The sequence below is a fragment of the Camelina sativa genome, chromosome 12 (assembly GCF_030686135.1).
Source record: "Camelina sativa cultivar CO46 ecotype springtype chromosome 12, ASM3068613v1".
Classification (NCBI taxonomy): domain Eukaryota; kingdom Viridiplantae; phylum Streptophyta; class Magnoliopsida; order Brassicales; family Brassicaceae; genus Camelina; species Camelina sativa.
The window spans coordinates 22,566,366-22,588,375 of record NC_141891.1 but is presented as its reverse complement, the minus strand read 5'-3'; the positions used below and the strand labels follow the sequence as shown (position 1 = coordinate 22,588,375).

The 22,010-nt window shown below is 39.0% G+C and overlaps 3 protein-coding genes and 1 non-coding gene across 4 annotated transcripts; 3 read left to right on the top strand and 1 right to left on the bottom strand.

Annotated features, from left to right (window-relative positions):
• Positions 1–209: 209 nt before the first annotated feature.
• LOC147930917 (small nucleolar RNA R71) lies at positions 210–316 on the top strand. The gene has a single exon (XR_015576737.1). It is a non-coding gene; the product is annotated as a small nucleolar RNA R71 (small nucleolar RNA).
• A 4,521-nt stretch (positions 317–4,837) lies between these two features.
• Positions 4,838–7,483, top strand: LOC147930916 (uncharacterized). Its single transcript, XM_087477091.1, has 7 exons — positions 4,838–5,107; positions 5,273–5,695; positions 5,781–5,913; positions 6,031–6,389; positions 6,658–6,834; positions 6,988–7,304; positions 7,396–7,483. The coding sequence occupies exons 1-7, from the start codon at positions 4,838–4,840 to the stop codon at positions 7,481–7,483; spliced, it is 1,767 nt and encodes a 588-aa protein (XP_087333217.1).
• Positions 7,484–14,130: 6,647 nt separating this feature from the next.
• LOC147930915 (uncharacterized) lies at positions 14,131–15,252 on the top strand. Its single transcript, XM_087477090.1, has 4 exons — positions 14,131–14,265; positions 14,350–14,620; positions 14,872–15,012; positions 15,119–15,252. Exons 1-4 carry the CDS (start codon positions 14,131–14,133, stop codon positions 15,250–15,252), a joined length of 681 nt encoding a protein of 226 aa, XP_087333216.1.
• Positions 15,253–15,648: 396 nt separating this feature from the next.
• On the bottom strand, positions 15,649–16,231 carry LOC104733773 (uncharacterized protein At4g04775-like). The gene is made up of 2 exons (XM_010453321.2): positions 16,079–16,231; positions 15,649–15,960 (listed from the first exon to the last, which is right to left on the bottom strand). Exons 1-2 carry the CDS (start codon positions 16,229–16,231, stop codon positions 15,649–15,651), a joined length of 465 nt encoding a protein of 154 aa, XP_010451623.2.
• Positions 16,232–22,010: the final 5,779 nt, after the last annotated feature.

Below are 22,010 nucleotides of genomic sequence, written 5' to 3'. Positions count from 1 at the left end.
ACTTGTCCTCTTGATCAGTTGATGATGACCTTATGGTTCTGTCATAGTCCTCATTATAGTTGCCATCTGACTGAGCAAGATTCTCAACTAACTCCCAGCCTTCTTCCACATTCTTGTTGAGGAAGTTGCCATTAGAAGCTGTGTCAAGAAGCATCCTAATCTTGGGAAGCACTCCTCTATACAATGTACTCAAGAGTGACTCATTGCTGAAGCCATGATGAGGGCATTGAGTCCTGAATCCTTTAAACCTCTCCCAAGCTTCACAAAAGCTTTCATTGTTTCTTTGAGCAAACCCAGAAATTTCATTCCTCAATCTAGCAGTCCTTGCATTTGAGAAAAATTTTGCCAAGAAAGCCTTCTTGCAAGCATCCCATGTGGTTATTGCTCCAGTAGGAAGAGTCTTCTCCCAAAGGTGTGCCTTATCTCCAAGTGAGAATGGGAAGAGCCTCAACTTGAATCCATCTTCACTCACTCCATTGATCTTTGTAAGACCACATATTCTGTCAAACTCAACAAGGTGATCTAATGGATCCTCCATTGGCAACCCATGGAACTTGTTGGCTTGAATCATGGAGATCAATCCACTTTTGATCTCAAAGTTGTTGTTTGGCACTGTTGGAGGCACAATACCAGCCCTTTGGTTGTGGGTGTTGGGAGCATCTCCAGCACCAATGTGCCTAGGTCTCTGCTCATGGTTAGCTTGTTGCTCCATGATCATTGGATCCTCTTGCTGAACTTGAACTACTCTTCTTCTCTGATTTCCCAAACCCTTTTGCTTCCTATGGATGTTGTCAATAGGCCTTTGAAGATTGTCTTTCCCCTTAGACCGTGTGTGCATCAACAAACGCGAGTACAGACTCGAACAGGTTCACAATTGACCTACGGCTCGTGTGGGTGGTTGAGTCGACTGGGAAGTGGTGTCCAAATGTACACGGCTTCTGACTCGATCAAGTGCTCGATCACTGCTCGGTCGAGTGGTGGTCGAGTGGTTGGTCGAGTGGGTACCTGAAACTCAAGACAACCCAGCAACAGAAGATTCGAGTCCAGCAACTTCACAAGTGTATAAACGAACTTAATCTTAGACTAATATGGATCCTAAATGTCACAAAAACACACTCAAATGGGCAACGACGCCAAATTGAAACAAGATCTTTTTGGTGTGGGTGATGAATGTATGCAATGGTGAGATATGGAATGGATGGATGGGTGTTTCAATTCCCCTTATGCAGTTGCAGTATAAGAGGTGTCAATCCTAAATGAGTGTTTGTGAACAATTAAGATATGTATATAAATCTAAGTTAAGCCAAATGTAAAGATTGTTTGTCACTAACAATCCTAAGATGAAAAAGTAAAATGCAGAAAGTAAACTACAAGAACTAAGAGCTAAATGCAAATAGAACAGAATGATTGCAGTAGCTATGAACCAAGAACAGAAATAGAAACTATGCTAATGAACTAATGCAATACAATAATGAACAGGACAATGAGTAAATGAAACAGAAATGCAAATAGAATGATACTAGAGATAAGACAGAACAACTACAAAACATAAACAAGAGTTCTGGGGATGAACTCGAGCTAGCACTCGATCGAGTGTAGATCGAGTGCAGGGTCGAGCTAGATAAATCCGGGAAACAGAGCAACACAATAAAAACAGAGCAATGCAAAAACGAATCAAACAACAAGCAAGCAACAGGATTAAGACTTAAAAATCAATAAACAAAGAAGGCCTTGAGGAGGGATTCATGGGCTAGACTAATGAATGAGGTTATCACACTTTGGCCAACAAATCTCAAGCAAAGCTTTGAGCTAATCTCTAGACATATAAATCTAAGACAAGTTTCTTCCACTCTCATGGCAAGAATCAATCAAACCTATGCATCTCTAGACTTGTTCTCATAAAGTAAAGAATCTACACAAGCAGGCATCAAGCAATACATCTCATACCAAACAAGACCTCTAATCTCTTAGCAAGCCTAATGGTAAGCTCTAGATCTAGCCTTATCTATGCTCCTTAAACATTGGTGTGATGCTAAGATGCTTGAAATCAAACCCTAACCTCTCAGTTCAGGATTAGCATTAAGAACATCTAGCCTAGAAGAGATTCTACCACAATCAAGCTTGACCAAAGCAAACAAACCTCAAACACAGCCTAGCCTAACCCATCCTCAAGATCCTAAGCACTACTCACATGAACACATGATGAACATCAAAGTCATAAACCCAGAAAATCTCGAAACTTGCATCAAATGAAAGATAAGAACAAGATCTACAATGTTGCAAAAGGAATCAAACCCAAATTCTTAATATATTGAAAGTTATGGAACCAAGAATATTGAAGAATCTAAGAGTTTTCTTAAAAAGGGTACAAGATCTAAGAAATTAAAAAGGCAAAGGGAATAATTCCTTAAAAAGTAAAAACTAGGTTTCTGACTCTTTAAAAAGTTGCACACTTTGGTGGCTGCAGGTACAAGGCTTTATATAGGAGAGGAGGTGGAAGCCCTAAAAACACTAAAAGACAAAATAGTCAACGGCTCGGTCAACTCGACCTGTGCTCGGTCGAGTGGCAGGTCGAGCTGGCTTCTCTCACGCATTCTCCACTCGGTCGAGTCCTCCTCAGCACACGGTCGAGTGTCTGGTCGAGTGTGCGGTCGAGTTGGACTCTGGACCTTGGTTCTTCAGCCTTAACTCTCTTGCTTTCCCTTCATGATTGGCTCACTTCTCCACAGCATTGCTTCCATGCTCCTTAAGCTCCAAAATCACCTGAATATGCATGAAAAGATGCAAATGCAATGCAACTAAACTCTAATGCATGATTAGTGCTAAAGCTACACAATAATGGCCTAAATGGATAGCAAAAGATGCAAAAGATGTGAATAAACTAAGGGAAAACATGGTAAAATATATGAACATCAGTAGGAAATCTATACTGGTCAGGAACACTTAGGAGTCGATTACCCCATCCTTAGGAGCTTTCGCATTTTGATTTTTTACATTTTTATTCATAACTCAATCCCTTACCCAAACTCGTACTCAATCACCAGCTTCGTGTACACCTTCGAGTTGTTCATACTCTTCTTGTTTACTCGGTCACCTCACCCGATCTTGTACTCGAATGCTTTCATTGAGTGCTTAGGTCGTGTGGTCCTTGTTTATTTAATTTCTTTTAATTATTTTAGGACTGTTAGATAAAACCCGTTTATTTCTTGGCTTGACTTGCATAGTTCTGATCATATCTCATCTGCTAGCATAACAACCATTTGGATTGATAACCCTTTGTACTACAACTGCATAGGGAATTGATACCCTAGGTGAAAATCCTGTTATCACCCACCAAACTGCAACACTGAACAAGGTAGATTAGTGAATATCCATTCTAACAGAGAAATAGAGAAAACCGATGTTGCTTCATAGCTGGCACGAGACACTTCCAGATACCAGCCATTGAAGGACAGTCACGCAAGATATGGAGTATTGTTTACTCCACTCCTTTACAGACCTCACATAACATCGAATCACATAAATGGCGACAATACCGCTCAGAGTTCGACATAAGAGTCAGATTACCAACCAACCACAAGAAGATCTTTACCCTTTCTGGTGTCACAACACCCACACTCGAGCCCACGAATTATCAAGTTGAGGTCCCTTAACACAGTTTCGTGTAATCATAGCATACGACCACTTCACTGTGAACTGTCCATTGGCAGTCTCTACTCATGATGAACAATCCTTGGCTCCGGTAAAGTTGTCTAAAACCACATCCCCTAATCTCAACCTAATATCCTCAGAGACCCATGGCATTATACTATCCATCAACCAGCTCCTCCTGTGTTCCCATAAGTCACTAGCATATTCATTAACTCTGCTCTCAGAGACCCTTCTTGCATTATATTCATAATAGACTTATTCATCAACCACTTATCTTTCCAGAATCGAATCTATTTTCCATCACCCACAATCAAACCATGACCTGGTAAGACCACCTCTCTGATGCCAACCGCCACACTCCGCCAAGTAGAAGACCAGTTACTCTTCAGTTTCAGCCAAGCCACATATTTTAGATCTCTCACACGATATTTGCATCTAAAAACACGAGACATATTAAATTATGTTGATATTAAAATATGGTGATGTTTAGTAATAAAAAACAAATTTTGGCATATAAATTTAAGAGAAATTACCTAGAATGTTACATAAAAGTAGGTTTATTACTATAACAACACATTATAATTTCTGACTTACTCAAACAATACAGAAAAGTTAGTATTACTTATAAACCAGGGTTGTGTGTTTTATTACGGGTTATACCATTTAATTTTTATACGACAATGCTTATAGGGAATAATAGAGAATCCCAATAAAAGCTGCAATCGATCCCTTGAATGTTTTGGTGTTTGTCTTACAAAAGTTGGGTTAAGATCGGGTATTTTAGAAACTATTTGGATAGTGTGCAGCGAGGACTGACTCTGGGTGGACGACGGATGGCGGGTGGACAACGGACGGGCGGCGAGTTTCGTGCGAGGTGGATTGAAGCTGAAGAGGAGGTGTATAGCGATCTTCTCTGTGTTGCTTAATCTAAATTTCTATATCGTGGTTTAAGTTTATTGCGTGTTGTTTAGTAAGATTTTGAGTATTACATAGTAGGCGTTGTATTTTGTGGAAGGGTACTTCTGACGATAGTCATGTCGATATATTCATGTTAGTTTTCAGTATGTAGTTGAACTCTGTTTTTCGGAAGATATTGGTGAGACTTCATGTTGATTCGTTGATAAAGTTAGCAACAAATGTTTTGTGATGTTGAATTAATGACAAAACTAATGCTTATATCGTAGTTATGGGGTCAAGCAATGATGCGAAGAGGTATCCAAGTAGGCTGTATCGGGACGGTAAATTTCCACTGCCGATGAGAAGCATGCACCACGATTGTAGTTTGTCCAATCTAGCTGGTTTGAAAGGCTTCGTTGGTGATGAGGTGTACGACAAAATAAGATTGAAATCGCAGCTGGGAGTGTTATTGGATCTAGCGGAATCCAACTACCTGTTTTGTGGAAAGACCATTCATTATCTATTGACCAATCAATTGTCAATAGATATCCCATCGGAGGTATGGTTTTTGGTTGGAGGAAACCCGCTAAGGTTCTCTCTATATGAATATGAAGAAATTAGTGGTTTGAATTGTGAGAAGATTGATGAAACAGACTGTGAAGACGATCATACAGCTTTATGGGTGGCTTTAAAGGTACAAGCTTTTAATGGACCCAACTGACAGGAGCTAGTTGACAGTTTGAAAAGCTGCCGTGGGTGGCCTGATGAAATGAAGACTCAGATTGTTCGGTTGTATCTTGTGCATGTTGGAGTGCTTGGTTTATCAAGGAATATTAGGATACCTCTAAAATACGCAAAAAGGGCGTTGAATGAAAAAGCATTTGAGAGTTTTCAATGGGGTAGGGTTGGATTCAAGAGTTTAGTTGATTCCATTAAAGTCCTTGGGTTACCTAACAATGCTTATACCCTCCATGGATGTGTCCATGTATTGCTGATATGGGCATTTGAGAGCATGAAGGTGCTGGGGGCTAGCTATGGGAATGTAAGAGAATGTGTCGATTTGCCTCTATTAAGGTGGAAAGGAGGGAGGCCAAGGAAGGATATTGAAGCCTTCATATTCGGAAGCAAACTCCTTAATAATGGGGAGGTATGCCTTCAATTTACATATACATTATTTGTTAGCATTTTATCTAATAGTAAGCAGATTTAAAGTTATGGTATCTGACATGCAGCTTCAGGTGAAGCATCTAGTACCTAAACCTTTGGAGTTCATATATCCAAATTGGCCAGGACAGTATTCTGTGTATGGTGTAGAGGAAGGTTTGAAGAAGAAACTGGATAATCTGCTATTAGACGTGATCAATGGCGAAGTGGATGAAAGAGAATAGGATTGTGTAAAAAAAAGGAAGGGAGAACATACGAAGAAGAGGGAGAGGAGGCAACCTGTTGCAGGGGTAAGTGACGATGATTTCGTTGAGACAGCCCCAACCAGCATCAGTAATGTCCCCAAAAATGCGAGTGAGAAGAAAGAAAGTTTTGGGGACAAATGTTCAGCAGAGAAGGCGTCTGGAGATAAGCAGTCAGGTGTGCAGGGTGAAGATGGTAGTGGAAGGTTATTTACTATGGTTGAAACACTAGGGGCGAAAATGGATAATATTGAGTTATCGTTTGCTAGAGCAATAGCGGAATTTGTGTACAAACTTCAAGGTATGAAGAGTAAGATGGCTAACTTTGAGAGTGACGTTCAACTATTGAAGAAAGTTGTTATCAACTCAACGGAAAAAGGAGCGCATACGCAAGGACATCCTACAATAAGAAATGACGAACCTAAAATAGAGGAGGTATGATCTGCGTACCGTATTGATAAAATTGTTATTATATATCTAGTGTTCAGTATGAAGTCTTTGTATTTATCTATTTGAAGAAACAATATTAATTTCAGTATTGTGAAGTTTTATAATTTTGTAATTGTTTTGATATATGATTTTCGTACACACAAATTTTGCAATTTGTATACTTTGTCTCTAGTTTGACAGCATCATATTATATTTCAAATGTCTTCTATATAACGTCAAATACATGTCTTTGTTCATGTCATGGCTATATCAGATGAAGCATTCGGACCAGGATGGTTATAAAGTTGCAAGTTGTGTTAGGAATCCGTTAGCGATTAAAGATAAGATCATGGGGTCTGGTAGTATTAAAATCGAACCAGAGGACAACGAAACTGCGAGTCTAGAGCGAATTTCAAAGCAGATGGTAGACAGTGTACAACGTGGCAAAAGAGTACAGAGTTGGCAGACATAAGAAGGTGATAAAAGAGAAAAGTATAATGACAAAGTAGATGGAGCAGGTGTTCAACCCGTTCCAATTAATATTATCCATCCGGTAAGTGGTGATCTCCCAAGTAGTGGTAATCATGTATGGTCGGATCGAAAGTGTGAATCTGTTGTGGATTTAACCAAGGGGACCAGTACTCCTGCATCATCTCATACACTGAAAGATAAGGAGAAAGCCAGGTATTTTGCACATTTGTTACAAAAGGTGTTTCCTCCCTCAAGAGAGCTTGATCTTCTATTAGTAGATCCAGTGGGCACTCACATAGGTGTAAGCCCTAATGACGAATCAATGCAACTTGCATTAATTACCCGACGTGAAAACCAAACTGTAGTCCTCTCTCCCGCAGTGTACGATCCTTTCATTGAGGCAAGTCCTGAGAAAGTTGAAAAGCTGAAGTCCTTCCTAACTGATGATTTGTAAGTGTTCATTTAGAGTTGTGATATACTTAGTGTTTATATTAGGATATCAACTATGATTTATAACTGATTTGTTAATTTTGGTATTCAGGGCTAAAGTACCTAGCACTGGAAATGCCGAATATTATTTTTGCCTCCTGACCCCTAAACAATCATGGCCAACTAGAACGTTCGGCTGATTATGGGATGTGGTAAGCTTCGTAGTTTTGTTACATAACATCTGATGCAACTAACTATGGTATACTAATGCCTGATAGATGTCACTCGTGTTGCAGCACATGGCTACATGTATGCATATGTTCCGTAGTAGGGGGACGTAAACGCCATCCCCATATATAACAGATCGTATTGATTTCCTTGACCCGTTGTTTGTTAGTACGTGGGCATTCGAATTCCCACAAATGGAAGCCTCTAAGAAATGGGTTTTTGGAGAAGGTTGTTTTGAGACGTACGTGGGAAGGCTGCCAAAATACGGAATGACACACAAGGTGTGGGTTGACGATGTAGACACCATGCTCTTCCCATACAACCTCGATAACAACCAATGGGTAGCCATCGAAGCTGACTTAGTCCACCGATGGCTAAGAGTTTACGATAGCATAAACAGCGGTAGAAGCAACGCGGTTCTACAAACAAAGTGTAAGCCGTTCGAAAAAATGATTCCACGTTTGATACAAGCATATCACCGGAGGGACAAAGATCAGAATATTGGGGGGGGGGGGCATTTAGTTATTACCGGGTGAAAACACCCCCACAGAACTATCAAGAAGGTGAATGTGGTGTGTACACGTTAAAGTGCTCAGAGTGTATAGCTCTTGGTCTAAATTACACAGGCCTCTGTGATGCGGCCATGCCTTCGGCTAGGATGAAACTTGCTGCAGAAGTGTTTGATGAGGTTCCAGACCGAGAATGCTTTCTGCAACTAGATGGTACGTCGGTGACATTAGATTATCCGGAAGCTGAGTTCATCTCGGGATCAAACAGTTGAAGAAGTTAGGTTCCATGTACATTATCGGAGCAGTATAATTTTGGAACCGGTGAAGATTGGTTTTACGCGTTTTGCTAATAAAAGATGGGTCTTTGGTCATATTTTTTGGTAACATGTGGGATTTGAGGATGTCGTTCTTAGATTATTCGACGTCTGGTCACCCACATAGCTCCGATCAGTTTAAACACTCTATAGGTCTAGTGTTTTGTATATTGCAGGGTTTAGATATGTATCATTATGACGTCTTTCTAACCCATATTAGTATATGTAAGGTCTTTATCAGTTGTGTACGTATCATCAACTTAGTAACGGCCTTATTATGGTCTCTGTACGTACATATTATTTTGTAAGTGTCTTCTTTTTGTATATTCATCTGTGTACGTACAATCGATTCTCTATCGTTATTGACGTTATTTTTATGTGCATGGTTCGTACTTAGTTTCTCTCTATTTTTAGCACATTAAGTTGTCCCTACTGGTAATCCTACGTACGTAGGCAATATGTAGGTAGAGGTATGATGAGCGAGGCAATTAAATTGTATTCCACGGCATCGAACTAGAATCATCCTAACAAACGGTTTCGGATCAGATGGACCAAGTTGCGTGAATGTAATAAGTACAACCAGGAAGAAGGGTTATTCGCTACTTAATTTATCGGACCGATACCAGCTTTGTAGACGTCCATCGCGAACCTCTTTCAAAAATTGTCATTATTGTTGTCGGTGATCTTCAAGCACTCAGCCATCGGTTTACCCATGCTCAGCAGTTCTAAAAACTTCATAGCAAAAGGTCCACAATCTCCCGTCCTCAAGTTTTGTCCTAGAGGGCTGACCCTGGAAGCGGTAAATGGATCAACAGGGTAATTGACATCGATAACACTCTGAAGTAGGTACGGTATCATCTTAATCACCGGCTGCATCCAGGACCTCACAACAGGTTCTCTGGCCAAGCTCATCAACGGTCGTAAATGGATACATTTCTCGTTTTAAGATTTATGGCCACTCCGACCCAATGCGTATCTTTCCAGTTCATTGGAGCATATATAACGTCGACATTTGTAACCCACTTCAACCTTGGTTCGTGGTGCATCCATTCCCCATTGACAATGTCAATGAGTACTTTGTCCCACCGGAATTATGTTTTGTCTTGGACTTGGAGAATGTTTGGTACCTTCTTGTCAACTCGTAAAAGAGAACAAAGTCCAAAATTATGCTCCTTCCTTTTTTCATTTCTTTTCGGTTTTTGTGCCACAGCGTTAGGGCAATCATCTCCATGTGCTGCAGATGCAGTTAAACGCAAACCAACTGAATTTTAAATCCAACAAGAAACCATGTACGCATAGTGCGTACACACCTAAAATTGTGTACGTAAATTTTAAAATATGTACCAGACTTTGGACCCATTGTTTAGGCGATATAAGAGTAGGGAAGAATAGGCTATCTGCCTTGCGGAATCCGAAAAATGTTGTGTATCCTGCGCAATATAGTTACGAATATCATATATTAATGGTTGAGACATACCAATTATGTCATCTGTGTAATATATACTACACTTACACATTATCGCGTTTTATCAACTCGGTGAATTTGGCAAATTTCCCATCATCAACATCTTCCATCGGGTCGTATGAAACCGACCCTGCTTTTATCACTATGGGTTAGGATGGATGATTATCACGTACCTCGACGATCTGTTCTTCTGCCCGTCCTGTTTCATCCACAATAATAACCGACCGTGTCACTAAATTATCTGAGTCACCGGGAATACATTCCTCCCCTGGACTTTTATCTGGTTGACCTCTAGTTTCTTTACAGCGTTCCTCGACATCGCTTTCCTTGCGTATTGCTTGGTCTTCGGCCTAATAAGATGTACGTACACAGATTAACTGTGACGTACACTTAACTAACTAAGTAGACACTATATATTTGTGGGTATTAAAAATAGTCAAAATAAAAAAAAGTTAGACACTTGCCGGTGGTTTAACTGCAAGTGTAGTTTCTATTTGTACAGGTCCATCAGCTTTGTTACATCCCTCCTCGACATCGCTTTCCTTGCGTATTGCTTGGACTTCGGCCTAATAAGATGTACGTACATAGATTCATATTTACGTACACTAATTTAACTAAGTACACACTATATGTGGGTATAACAAATAATCGAAATAAAAAAAGTTAGACACTTGCCTCTTGTTGACCTTCAGGTGTAGTTTCATTATTTACAGGTTTTTCGGTTTTGTTACAACCCTCAACTTACTCGCCTTCCTTACGTATTCTGTCCCCTTGGGTACTGTCAAACCACTCGACTTTTCCGCCTTCCGGATGCAGTTCTTCCCCGTGCACCTATTCAAGATAAAGAAACTTTTGTTAAATGTATGTAGAACCGCATGTTTGTAGACCTTGGTACAAAACACATTTTTACACGTTTAGATCGGCGGAGATAAACAAATAACCGAATATATATGTAACCTACAGATGGTGATCCCCTTTATGGTTACTTCCTGACCTACCATTTTGTTACTATGTAGATCAGGTTCTATTTTAGTATTCAACTGCAGCAAGATCTGTTCAATTAAAGGTGGACAATGCTTGAATACGAATACACGTAATTGTAATCTCCACTTTGTGTCAAATACTTACATTGGATACAGTTGTAGTTGGTGATAGGTCCACAGCAATTTTAGCTTCACCCCCGTCATAATCTTGGCAACACTCATTGACTCCATCGTCCGGGGATGGTTCGTTCATGTCACAGTCGTAATTATCTGTTTCCCACCCAGTAATAGGACTACGGGTTGTACCCTGCAATCAATTATATAAAGGGAAATGATAGGTGCATCAACAACAAACACCCACATTAAATTGATGCACCCGCATTTTAAATGACATGTTGTCTATTACCTGGCCTCCAACTGACGAATCACCACTGACAGAGTGTTCACCATGTATGACATCCTTCGAAGCTTCAGTATTTCGAACATCCTCTGAACACCCTGATACTAACATAATTTAATATATGTAAGAAGTGAAAATATTACAACCCTTACGCTATTTGTCATATCAACTTTAGCAGTATCACCGCCTCCTCAGTTTGGGTCCTTGCCTCTCCTTTTTTTCCTAACCATTACTGAACTCATTCTTCGAAACTTTTTAGTTTTCCCTCTTTTTTTTTGAATTTGGTAACGACTTCTTCTCTGAAATTGTCTTCGAACCATAAGAAGGTTCCCCACAGTAGTTTCTTTTAACCTCCAATAGTACAGCTCTTATCTCCGTGCGGATCTCTGTACGGACGAATATCTTCATGTTTTCATGATTTTCCTTTATCAGTACTTCTTGTTTCCTGTAGAACCGGCTTAGTTCCGCCGCATACCTTTCAAATAGGTCATCTTCCAAACGTTCATCAACAACGGGCGTACCCCCCAGTCGCACATTAGGTCTCCTTGTGGTCTTCTCTTTCTTATTTTCAATTCTTGCGGTGTCTGCTCTTTTTCTCTTTCGACAGTCAGCTGTAACTGTATCACCAATAAGCCATTAATAAAAAAATGAATTTATAATGAAGCCCTTTGTAATGTATAAATGTCAACAAACCTTTCTCTTCAGGTTGTATCTGTTTTGGACACTCATCATCACCTCCCAACCATATTTCCTCATCCCATTTGTTGCCAGCTTTAATCAGATTTTCAATGTTGCCAACTTGATGGTCTTCCTCTTCATCACGCCACGAGAATTCTCCACTATCACAATGCTCCCCACTACCAACCATCCGCCTAATAACCACCTATAAAATGATACATGTATTAGAAAAAATATAAACATATTACAAAACTTATACTTTCAAGTCGTTTACGAATTATATCAAATAAGTACATACCTCTTTAGCAGCCTCGCAAGCGAAGATGTCTGCTGTCCTGATTGGGCACAGTTTAGCCAGATTATGGATCGATATTTGATTAAACGTCTGATCTTGTACGTCATACGTACGGTACTAATCTTGCAAGTGCTGGGACAGATTGAAAAGCCAGTAGCTGGAGTGCTAGAGGAAATCCATGAACAGCAAATGATTGTTGCTTGAAAATATTCACTAAACTGTCAACGTCTGCTGGATAATTAAAGCTTGTAATAGTCTCCAACGTCCGTTCAAATGACAACCTACCCCATGGGTATTTGAGAAAAAAAAAATCAATATTCTTGGTCATCTCCACTGTCTTCGGATCTGGTTTTACTGGTTGCGTAACGCATGTTAGAACTTCATCAAATATTACTATCAGCGCTAAAGCTAATTTCTTCCACGTTTCCATCTCCTCAGTCTCCAACTTTTTTACCAACTCGGAGATCGTTGGTTCTTTGTTTTCCCCGAATAGTGTATCCCAAACAGTCTTACATCCCTTTTCCGTTTTTGTAGCTGCTTTCACATCTCTCTTTTTTGGATAATTTCCACATTTGAGACCTGTCAACTCTGCAAATTCCTGTAATCCAAACTTTATTGGATTGCCACCAAACACAATCCACATCTCATGCCGCTTTTTGGTCACCAATTGACGGCAAACAAATCCATGAACTAGTTTCCCGGAGAACGAGGTCTTGTTCACAGGGATACGAAAAAGCTGCCCAAATGAAGACTTGAACAAGTTTTCCATTTCTTCTGTTCCACTCAGCACCTTTGCTATTGTAGAAAGATATTCCAGTTTTGAATACGCATTGATCTTGGTTTGGAGAGGGTAATGGTCAAGAGCAAATAACCTCCTTGGTAGATCCAAACTCAATGGAGGAACGATCTCTATATCTTCGGGATCCATCCTACCACCAACAATTAACGTACTTATCAGTATGTACTTACACTAAGCCAATGAACCCAAATTCCAATATCTACCAAAGTTCAATTCTCTTCACGATTAGGGTTATTTATCCTTTGCCCGTCACAAATACACAACTATTCAGGGAATTCATGACCTGGACTAATCAAATCGATTTTTAAATGTATTTTCTAAATGTATTTTCTAAATGTATTTTCTAGATACCCTTCCAACCAAATATAGAATTTGGGGACCATTCTCTCTTCCAATGAAAAGGGGAAGTCTAGAGAAACACTTACCTTCTTAGTCAACACCAGTGATGGAAGAGGGAGCGAAACTAGTCACCGTTTTTCAGATTTCACCCGACCTTCGTAATCTATTCTTCCTTAAATTTTCTGACGCGGACTTCTATTCTCGCTCCTCTTGTAGAACTTATCCCAGATCTAAACACCTTAATTCAAATAGTCGGGATGGAAACAACTTATCGGACATCCAAATGCGCCGTCAAAACTAAGGCCTCAGTTTTCCGTCTCCTACCAGAAACGAAGATTTAGCTTTACTACTTAATAATTTATAATAGTTTTTTTAAACAGTGCAACGGTTGGGATTTTCTTTAATATTTTTATTCAACTGATACATTACTACTTAGTAATTGGTTCATTTACAGTTTATATCAACCTTTATTAGTGAGGTGGCAGAACTAATAAACCATCATTCACTTTTCGTTGATGTTTGTTAAAATTTTAGAATGGATTGGTTAGTGAAAATTACCAATCTATTATTCGAGGATATATTACGTGGAATCTAGGGTCATAATTAACTAGTACATGCGATGTATCTTCTTTGCTAAACCGACAGTTACACCGTTTAATTAACTAAATACAAGGTATTTGTATGGAGTGCAGTCACGACGTTTTGAAAAGCCACAATATGGATAATCCATTTGTCTTTGTTCGCTGCTTATATAAGAAGACAAATACTCACCCGGTGAAGTATTCATTCGTCTCTCTAAACCAAATATGACCCTCAAAACATAAGTGCAACAAAGTTATGGTGCATTTCAACAGGCTATTTGATCTCCACACTTGGCGTTCTGATTGGAAGGTTTCTGTTAAGACTATCTGGGAGTGGATAAAGAGAGAAGCGAACATCTCCACCTTTGAAATGGTTGTTTCAAATGTTTTCGTAAGTGACTCTCATCATCATATTATATGCACTTAATATAAAAATGATTCATACATCATAGTTGAACTTTTTCCCGCACCATAGGGGGAGAAGATGCAGACAACAATCAGCGAGGACCTGTTGCTCCAGTTCTGTAGGGGGATTGAGGAGGGTTTGTGGAAAACCTTCTCAAATTTCGTCATCACTAACGACACATCCGCGGTGAAGGTCGTGGTGTCCAACTTTCGGATCAACTTCACTGCTGACACGGTTGTGGAAAACATTTGTTGCTTGTCGACCAATCACTACATCGACTACATTGAATTCAACACAATTTACGAACGATGGTCTCTTTTCACCAATAACTGCTGCTTAGGTAACGTTGCATTCTGTTGTTCTCTTTTCTATTATCATAGCCAGTACCATCATTCTAATTACATGACATCATAGACACGAAGGGGGAAGCTTCTAACGTCGAACCAACCATATTCGTTGACGATCCAACTGCTCCACGGTTTGCCGAAAAAACCCGGTTGATACGGTTTTCATTGACAAATCTTGAGTGACTCGTTTATTGCGATTATTACTTTTCACACACTTTTAAGTTATAATGGGCTATTAATGTAGATGTCTTTGTGCGTAGGGGTCATCACTTGCAATGTGTAGCTTATGATGAAATGGCCGATGATTTTGTCCGCAATTTTTGGCTATCCTCAGGCAAACTAGTGGTAGTCTTGCGATTTTGGAGGGAGAAGTTTGAGGATGGAGGTACATATTACATAAACGTATTTAAAACAATTAAAACACCTTTTAACTATAGGAGTTCTACAGAAAAATAATTTTGGTTACACTTTTTCATTATTTTTCCGCACAGCAGGAGGGATGGAAGTGGTTAGTCAACCGGGTGTCTCAAAAGTGATATTTGACCCGTGGTTCCCTGAGGTTAAAGATTTTAAACTCCGGTTGGAATACTTGGTCCACCACGCGCGGACTGAAGAAGAATCGTAGCTTATGTTTCCATTTGTGAATGTTGCGTACATTTCAAATTTTTAAACCACGTCGCTGAACATTTTATGTTATCTACCTTACCTACCTACCAACAATCTATCTTATGTGGATAGTATAAATTTGATGAAAAATGTTGTGTGTTTTAGGCATGGTTAATTTTTAATTTTTTTTTTAATTTTTTAAGCATCTTCCTAATACTGGCAACCTTTAATGTTAAACGTATGTGTTAATTTGTGTACAAATGTTTATGTTTAATTCATGGGTTTGGTCAGTAATAATAACACGACAACGTTTCAAACAGTCATTGTTTTTGAGACGTAAACAGATGTGACTAAACCAAATATAATAAACTAACACCCACATAATTGTGCAACTTATTGTTAAACAATAAAACTACTAATGAAACTTTGAATATACTTGAAAATAGGTCATTATTGCTAGCATAACCAAAGTCGCAACAAACACATTCGTCAGTTTTAACTCCATAGTTAATCCATCACTCTTGTTTGCAATCAACGCCTTCAGCCTTCCCAACTCCATCTGATTTTCTTTGTGCATATTTAAGATGTTAGCAATCTCCTCTTTTTGGTCCTGAAGCGCTTCACGCATTTGATTCAAACAAGTCAACTTTAGAATATCTTCCTTCACTGATTTAAGTTCCTCCATCATAGCTTCATCCCACCAATTAAAAATATGATAGTCCCCATCCTGCAAAATTTTTTTAATAATAACCTCAAGTTATGAAAATAAATCTGATGTATTCAACCTCAGGATCACAATAAGTGACCCAGTTTAAACATTTAAACCAAATTTGGACGTCACTGACCTCTCTATTTCGACATGTGTAGTAGAGACTCCCTGGGTTTGTCCTTGTAAAAGAAGGTTGTAGCTTTGGCCTTTCACCACAGTAACAAACAGCCGGGATCCCATACTCCGTATCGTCATACTCAACTGGACTCGTGTTTGTCAAAGCAGACATTAAGAACGAAACAGAGAACGTAAAATGAAGGAGAGAAAATTAAAAAAGAGGAACGTTCAACTATTAACCGAATTTCCAACTCCTCAATCTACTCCAGCATCTATGGCAGCTAGCCCTGGGCATTCGGGTACCCGAACCTGATCGGGTTCGGAACTTCAGATTTTCGGATCTTCGGATATATGAAAATAGGATCCGATCGGGTATTTTATAGAATCGGGTCGGGTTCGGGTTTTATCCGACCGGGTTCGGGTAATTTCGGATACACCCAAAATCCGAAGTGAATTTCGGATACCCGATGGATTTCGAGTATTTTTATCCGAAATTGATAAAAATACCCGAAATAAGTACAAAAAACCCGAACACATACCAATATACCCGAATCAACATATAACTTAAATATCAAAAACCTATGAGAATGATTAGAAATTAAAGTAGAATAACATAAAGATTGAAACTCAAAGTTGAAAGTCTTAAAGAGTTTAGAGATTCAAAGAGAATGCAAGTCTGAATTCTTAAGTTCAATAGAGAGAAACAAGTAGATAAAGTTTAAAAGAGAGAAACAAGTAGATAAAACAAGTAGACCAGTCTTCTAATCATTCTTCTTCTTCTGCCATGTAACATGCTCAAGAGCCTTCTTCTTCAGATTCAAACTCTGAAAATAAACAAACAAACATTAGAAACTCTAAATTGTAAGTAAGTAATTAACATGGCATAAAGAGATAAGAAAAGTGACCTCTTTGAAGCTCATCTTCAAACTCAACTTCTGCAAGAATTTGAGCATTTGTAAGCACCTTTTCTTCAAACTTTATGTCTTGTTTTAACCACTGTTCAGTACACATCAGAACCTCCACCATGTAGTGTGTAAGACAACTTCTATAGGGATCTATTATCCTTCCACTAGTGCTAAAAGCACTTTCATAAGCAACAGATGACACTTGCATTGCAAATAAATCTTTAGCCATCTGAGATAAAACAGGGTACCTTGCACTATTGACTTTCCACCAAGAGAGTACATCATACTCAACTCCCATCATCAAATCTGGATTCTCTACCTCTTCTCTCAGATATGTATCTAGTTCATTAGTATCTCTAACTCCAATAGTTCTGAGCAATGTATCATACTTCTGCTCCATCGGGTTGTAACCATCAAATTCATCATCGATCGAGTCACTTATGTCTTGATGTCTCCCTCGAACACTCTGAGATGAGCAGTGAGACTGAGTTTGTTCCATAGATGCTGTTGCTTGAGCATATCTTTCACTATACTCTTTATACATATCACGCATTATAGCCTTAACTGAATCCTTCATTGCCTTAGCTTCTACAGTCTCTACCCCATACAACTCCTCAAAACACAAATTTGCAAACTGCATCTTCTTTATAGGATCCATAACACTAACAATAATCAACATCCTGTTAATGTTCTTCAACCCACCCCAATACTTATCAAATTTCTGAAACATTTTCTCAGCATTTAACTTCACTTGGCTATCCCCACTAGCACAAAGTAACTGAAGCTTCACAGCAATGTTAACTATCTCACCATAACACTGATGTGCATTCATAGTAGTGGAGGCGGATACTACCAATGTAGCCTTATAGATAACATTAAGAAACTTAACTAACCTCTCAATTTTACGCCAATCTTGACTCAAAGGAGGTCCAATCCTTTTTTCGCCATCAACATACTCCAAGAAGTGATCATTGTAAAGCTTATCCTCAAACTCCATTTTATCAAATGCTCCTTTAAACTTCATCGCCCTTGTCAGCATCAAATACGTAGAATTCCAGCTTGTGCAAACATCTAGTGGCATACTACCCTTTGAGAACTTACCATTTTCAACTCTTTGCTGAAACGCCTTTCTTCTATTTGGTCCTGACCTGACATAGGAGATACCATTACGTACTGCAGCCACACTAGAATCGATTTCAGTCAATCCATCCTTCACTATCAGGTTTATAATATGACCAGCGCACCTAAGATGCATGAAATCTCCATCCATAACCAAAGAATCATGTGCTATCTCAGAGAAGCTGGATTGAAACTGACTCAGAGCATTGCTATTAGCAGTTGCATTGTCAACAATGACACTGAACACCTTCTCTATCCCCCATTCAGCAAGACATTCTAGAAGTGTGTTTGCAATCGTCGTACCTTTGTGATCTATCACATTCTTAAATCCAATGATTAGCTTCTTCAATCGCCATTGTTTGTCAATGTAGTGTGTTGTGATAGCCATGTAACTTGCACCTATAAGAAAAAAATAACAGTAAGTATCGGTCATTAAGAATAAAAAGCTAAGATCAGAATTTTAGTTTTAAAAAAAGTACATGTTACCGAAGAAACCCAAATATCAGTGGTCAGTGAGACTCTTTGCTTATTAGCCAAAAACCATTGCCTAAGAGAAGCCTTCCTCTCCACATACATTTTCACAATGTCTCTTGTTGTTGTCCTTCTTGAATGTGGTTTATAGAGATTAACCTAAATGAATTACATATAAGAAAAGACTGATTAAAGCCGTAACAAATAGATAAGATTGATTAGATCAATCGTATAAGAAACATGTATTAAATCATACACATAAGAAAAGACTAAGTGACTAACCTTATCGCAAAAAAATTTTAATGCCACTCCTTCTACAAAAGACAATGGCAACTTTCCTATCACCAACATTTGATTAAGTGCTTCTCTGAAAACATGCTCAGGGACCTTTGCATACTGGAGATTTCCTTCCTTATTAATCACCTGTTGTCCTCCTGTAGCATCTTGACCTTCTTCCCATGCCTTGTAGGCCTTACATATTTTGAGATGGTTCCACAAGTTCTTGGTCCCTGATTTTGTTGCACATCCTAATTCCTTTCCACAATAGTTACACTTACACCTGTTATGGCTGCCTGCTAATCTTGTGAAATGGGTCCATACACCAGACCTTGGTGCTAGTGTCCTTGGTGTCTTGTTTTGCTCAGCAGTAGTGCCACCACCAGATCCACTTCCCTGAGTTTGTTTCCTTTTTCCTCTTGCTCTCGGTCTCGGTGTCATCATTTCTTCTTCTTCGTTTAAATCATCATCGGTATAAACTTCGTTCACTGGGTTTGACGAACCCATCTGCATATCATATTAACAGAGATAGCAAAGTCAGAGACTCAAATCATATAAGGCCCATACAAATCATATAAACAGAGAAACAAAGCAACATCAAAGCAACATCAAAGCAGTTTCAAACATACAACATCAAAGTAACATCAAAGCAGACTCAAAGACAAATCATATAAACAGAGAAAGCAAAGTCAGAGACTAAGAGAAATCAGATGGTTTTAACTTAAAACCATATACGAATCAAACTAAGACTCTAAACGATCAAGAACTATTATACGCTTACAAATCAATTTGCATAACAAACACCATATACAAACCATATAGAGTTGCAGAAGACGTTCAAATCAAATATAGTTGCAGACGACCATATCGGACTCTAAACAACATCAAAGACGATCAAAGATATCAGACTCTAAACAAGTATCAGACTCTAAACAACATTGGACTCTAAACAACATCAAAGATATCAGACTCTAAACAAGTATCAGACTCTAAACAAGTATCGGACTGTGATTGCAGAAGACGATAAAAAAATCAAAGGAAGATGAGTTTCAAATTAAAGAACAAACCTATGATTTTCTTCGAGAATTCGCAGATGGAGGGGAGGATGCTATTCGATTTAGGGTTTCCAGCTTGAACAAATGAGATTAATATCTGATTTTATTGGGTAAAAGCAAAAATGTAACCTCGATTTTAAAGCTTGGTAGTCGAACAGGCTATAACAAGTTCTTATGTCGGAGAAACACAAAGAAATGAAAAGGGAATTAGGGATTGGGTTAATAGGTTTTACATTATGTTCGGGTATCTTCGGATCTGGTTCGGGTATCGGGTATTACCCGAACCCGATCGGGTATCCGATCTTATGAAATATCAAATCCGATCGGGTATTTTACCCTATCCGAACCCGAACCGAACTACTCACTTCGGGTCGGGTTCGGGTTTGGGTTCGGGTTTCGGATTCGGTTATTATGCCCAGGGCTAATGGCAGCGGCTCTCTCTATTTCCCCCAAATCGATTTAATGAACCCTAATTTTGATTTCTTTTATAAGATATCAAATTTTATTCGGTTTGGCTTATAGAAAATTGGGTTTTGTGTTGTTTTTGCAGTGTAAAACAACATGAAATTTTCCAGCTTGTGTCGTTTTCCAAGAGAAACAAACGGCATCGTTTGTGTGATAGTTATGTGTGCTTAAACCAGTGAAACAAAATACACGTCATCTATATGGGGATAGACTATATTGTGTTGGACTTTCTCGTTTGTTGGGTAGACCTCTTGGTTATATTGCCGAAAAAACCTCACGGAGGGGTTTTGACACAAAACCAAAGTTAAATAATCAAAGTAACGTAAGTCACAGTACGTGGTAATTGTTTTTCTTTCAAATCTAAACGAGTTTACTAATTTGTAGTCTTCAAACCCAGCTTACAACCGGGATTTTGACAATAACTCGTTATGATTAAGGATAACATGTAACGTATAATGTAAACCTGTTTTCCAACGGGTTTTGCTAAGGTGCTTGTAATTATGGATACTTAGTAAATCGAGCAAGGTTTACTAAAACAAAGTTGATGAACGACACGTTAATTAACATCTTCATTACATAGTAATTGTACCATACGTGGAATTAAATCGCAACATAGAAGGGAACCGACAATACACCTAAAGGATTTCACATATAGATTTGGCCACCCACCACACTCCGCAATTTACAAGACAATGTCATAATCACGTATGTTGGTCGATAATCTGCCCGATTTCAAACAACTACTCATGGCACAGTCCGGGAAACAGAGCAATGAATTGGAGGGATATACTAGTGAATCTGTGTACGTGTTTTTACGCGCTGTCTTAAATGTACACAACCGTTGGAACAGAACTTCCTCGTAAGCCATACTCCCTCTGATTGGAGTGGATAGTGATGTGCATCAAATTGGTGAAGAAAATGAACCGCCATCTGCTCGTCCCCATATAACATAGTTAAAATCCCACATGCTAGTTTGGCATCGGCTTCTTCGGGAACGTTTTTTTTAGTAGTGTGATACCTCGCTGAATGTCTTGGTCCTCGGCAAAGACCCGTACCCCTTGTTGTAGATTACTATTATGTTCCCAGCGTCTAAACATCTTTGAAAAATATGCCTGTGAATCCCTTCTTCTTGGCTTTCACCATTTGGCTTCTGTGGCGTTTGGAATGAAGAAGGATGCCAACAGATGTGGTAAATGTTGGCATCCTTCAGAACTTTGGGGGCGAGCACCGTTTTCACTCCTCGACGACCAACCTTTAATAATGGAGCAAGGTACGACAACCCATTAACTACGAGATGCCGGGCTATTTTTATCAATATCTCGTCTGGCAGATCAGGACTGTTACACCTCAAAGACGCCATTTTCTTGTAGTTAACTAAAGAAATTTCAAAATGTGGACAAACAAATAAACAGAAACTACTGCCTGTCCACTATTAAAACACCCGATGTAGAAGGTGGTTGGGGAGTTGAGTGGAAATTATGGCAATTTACGGCAGTTTCTATATGACGTCGTTTTAGGTTTCGTCTTTGTTTAAAAATTATTACATTACAACGATAAATATTTCCCCATACTTAATCATGTTGACAGTTTACATAATCACCCCCGATTCAGTATATGGAGTTGTAACCTCTGAATAGAAACACGTTAATACGACATAGTC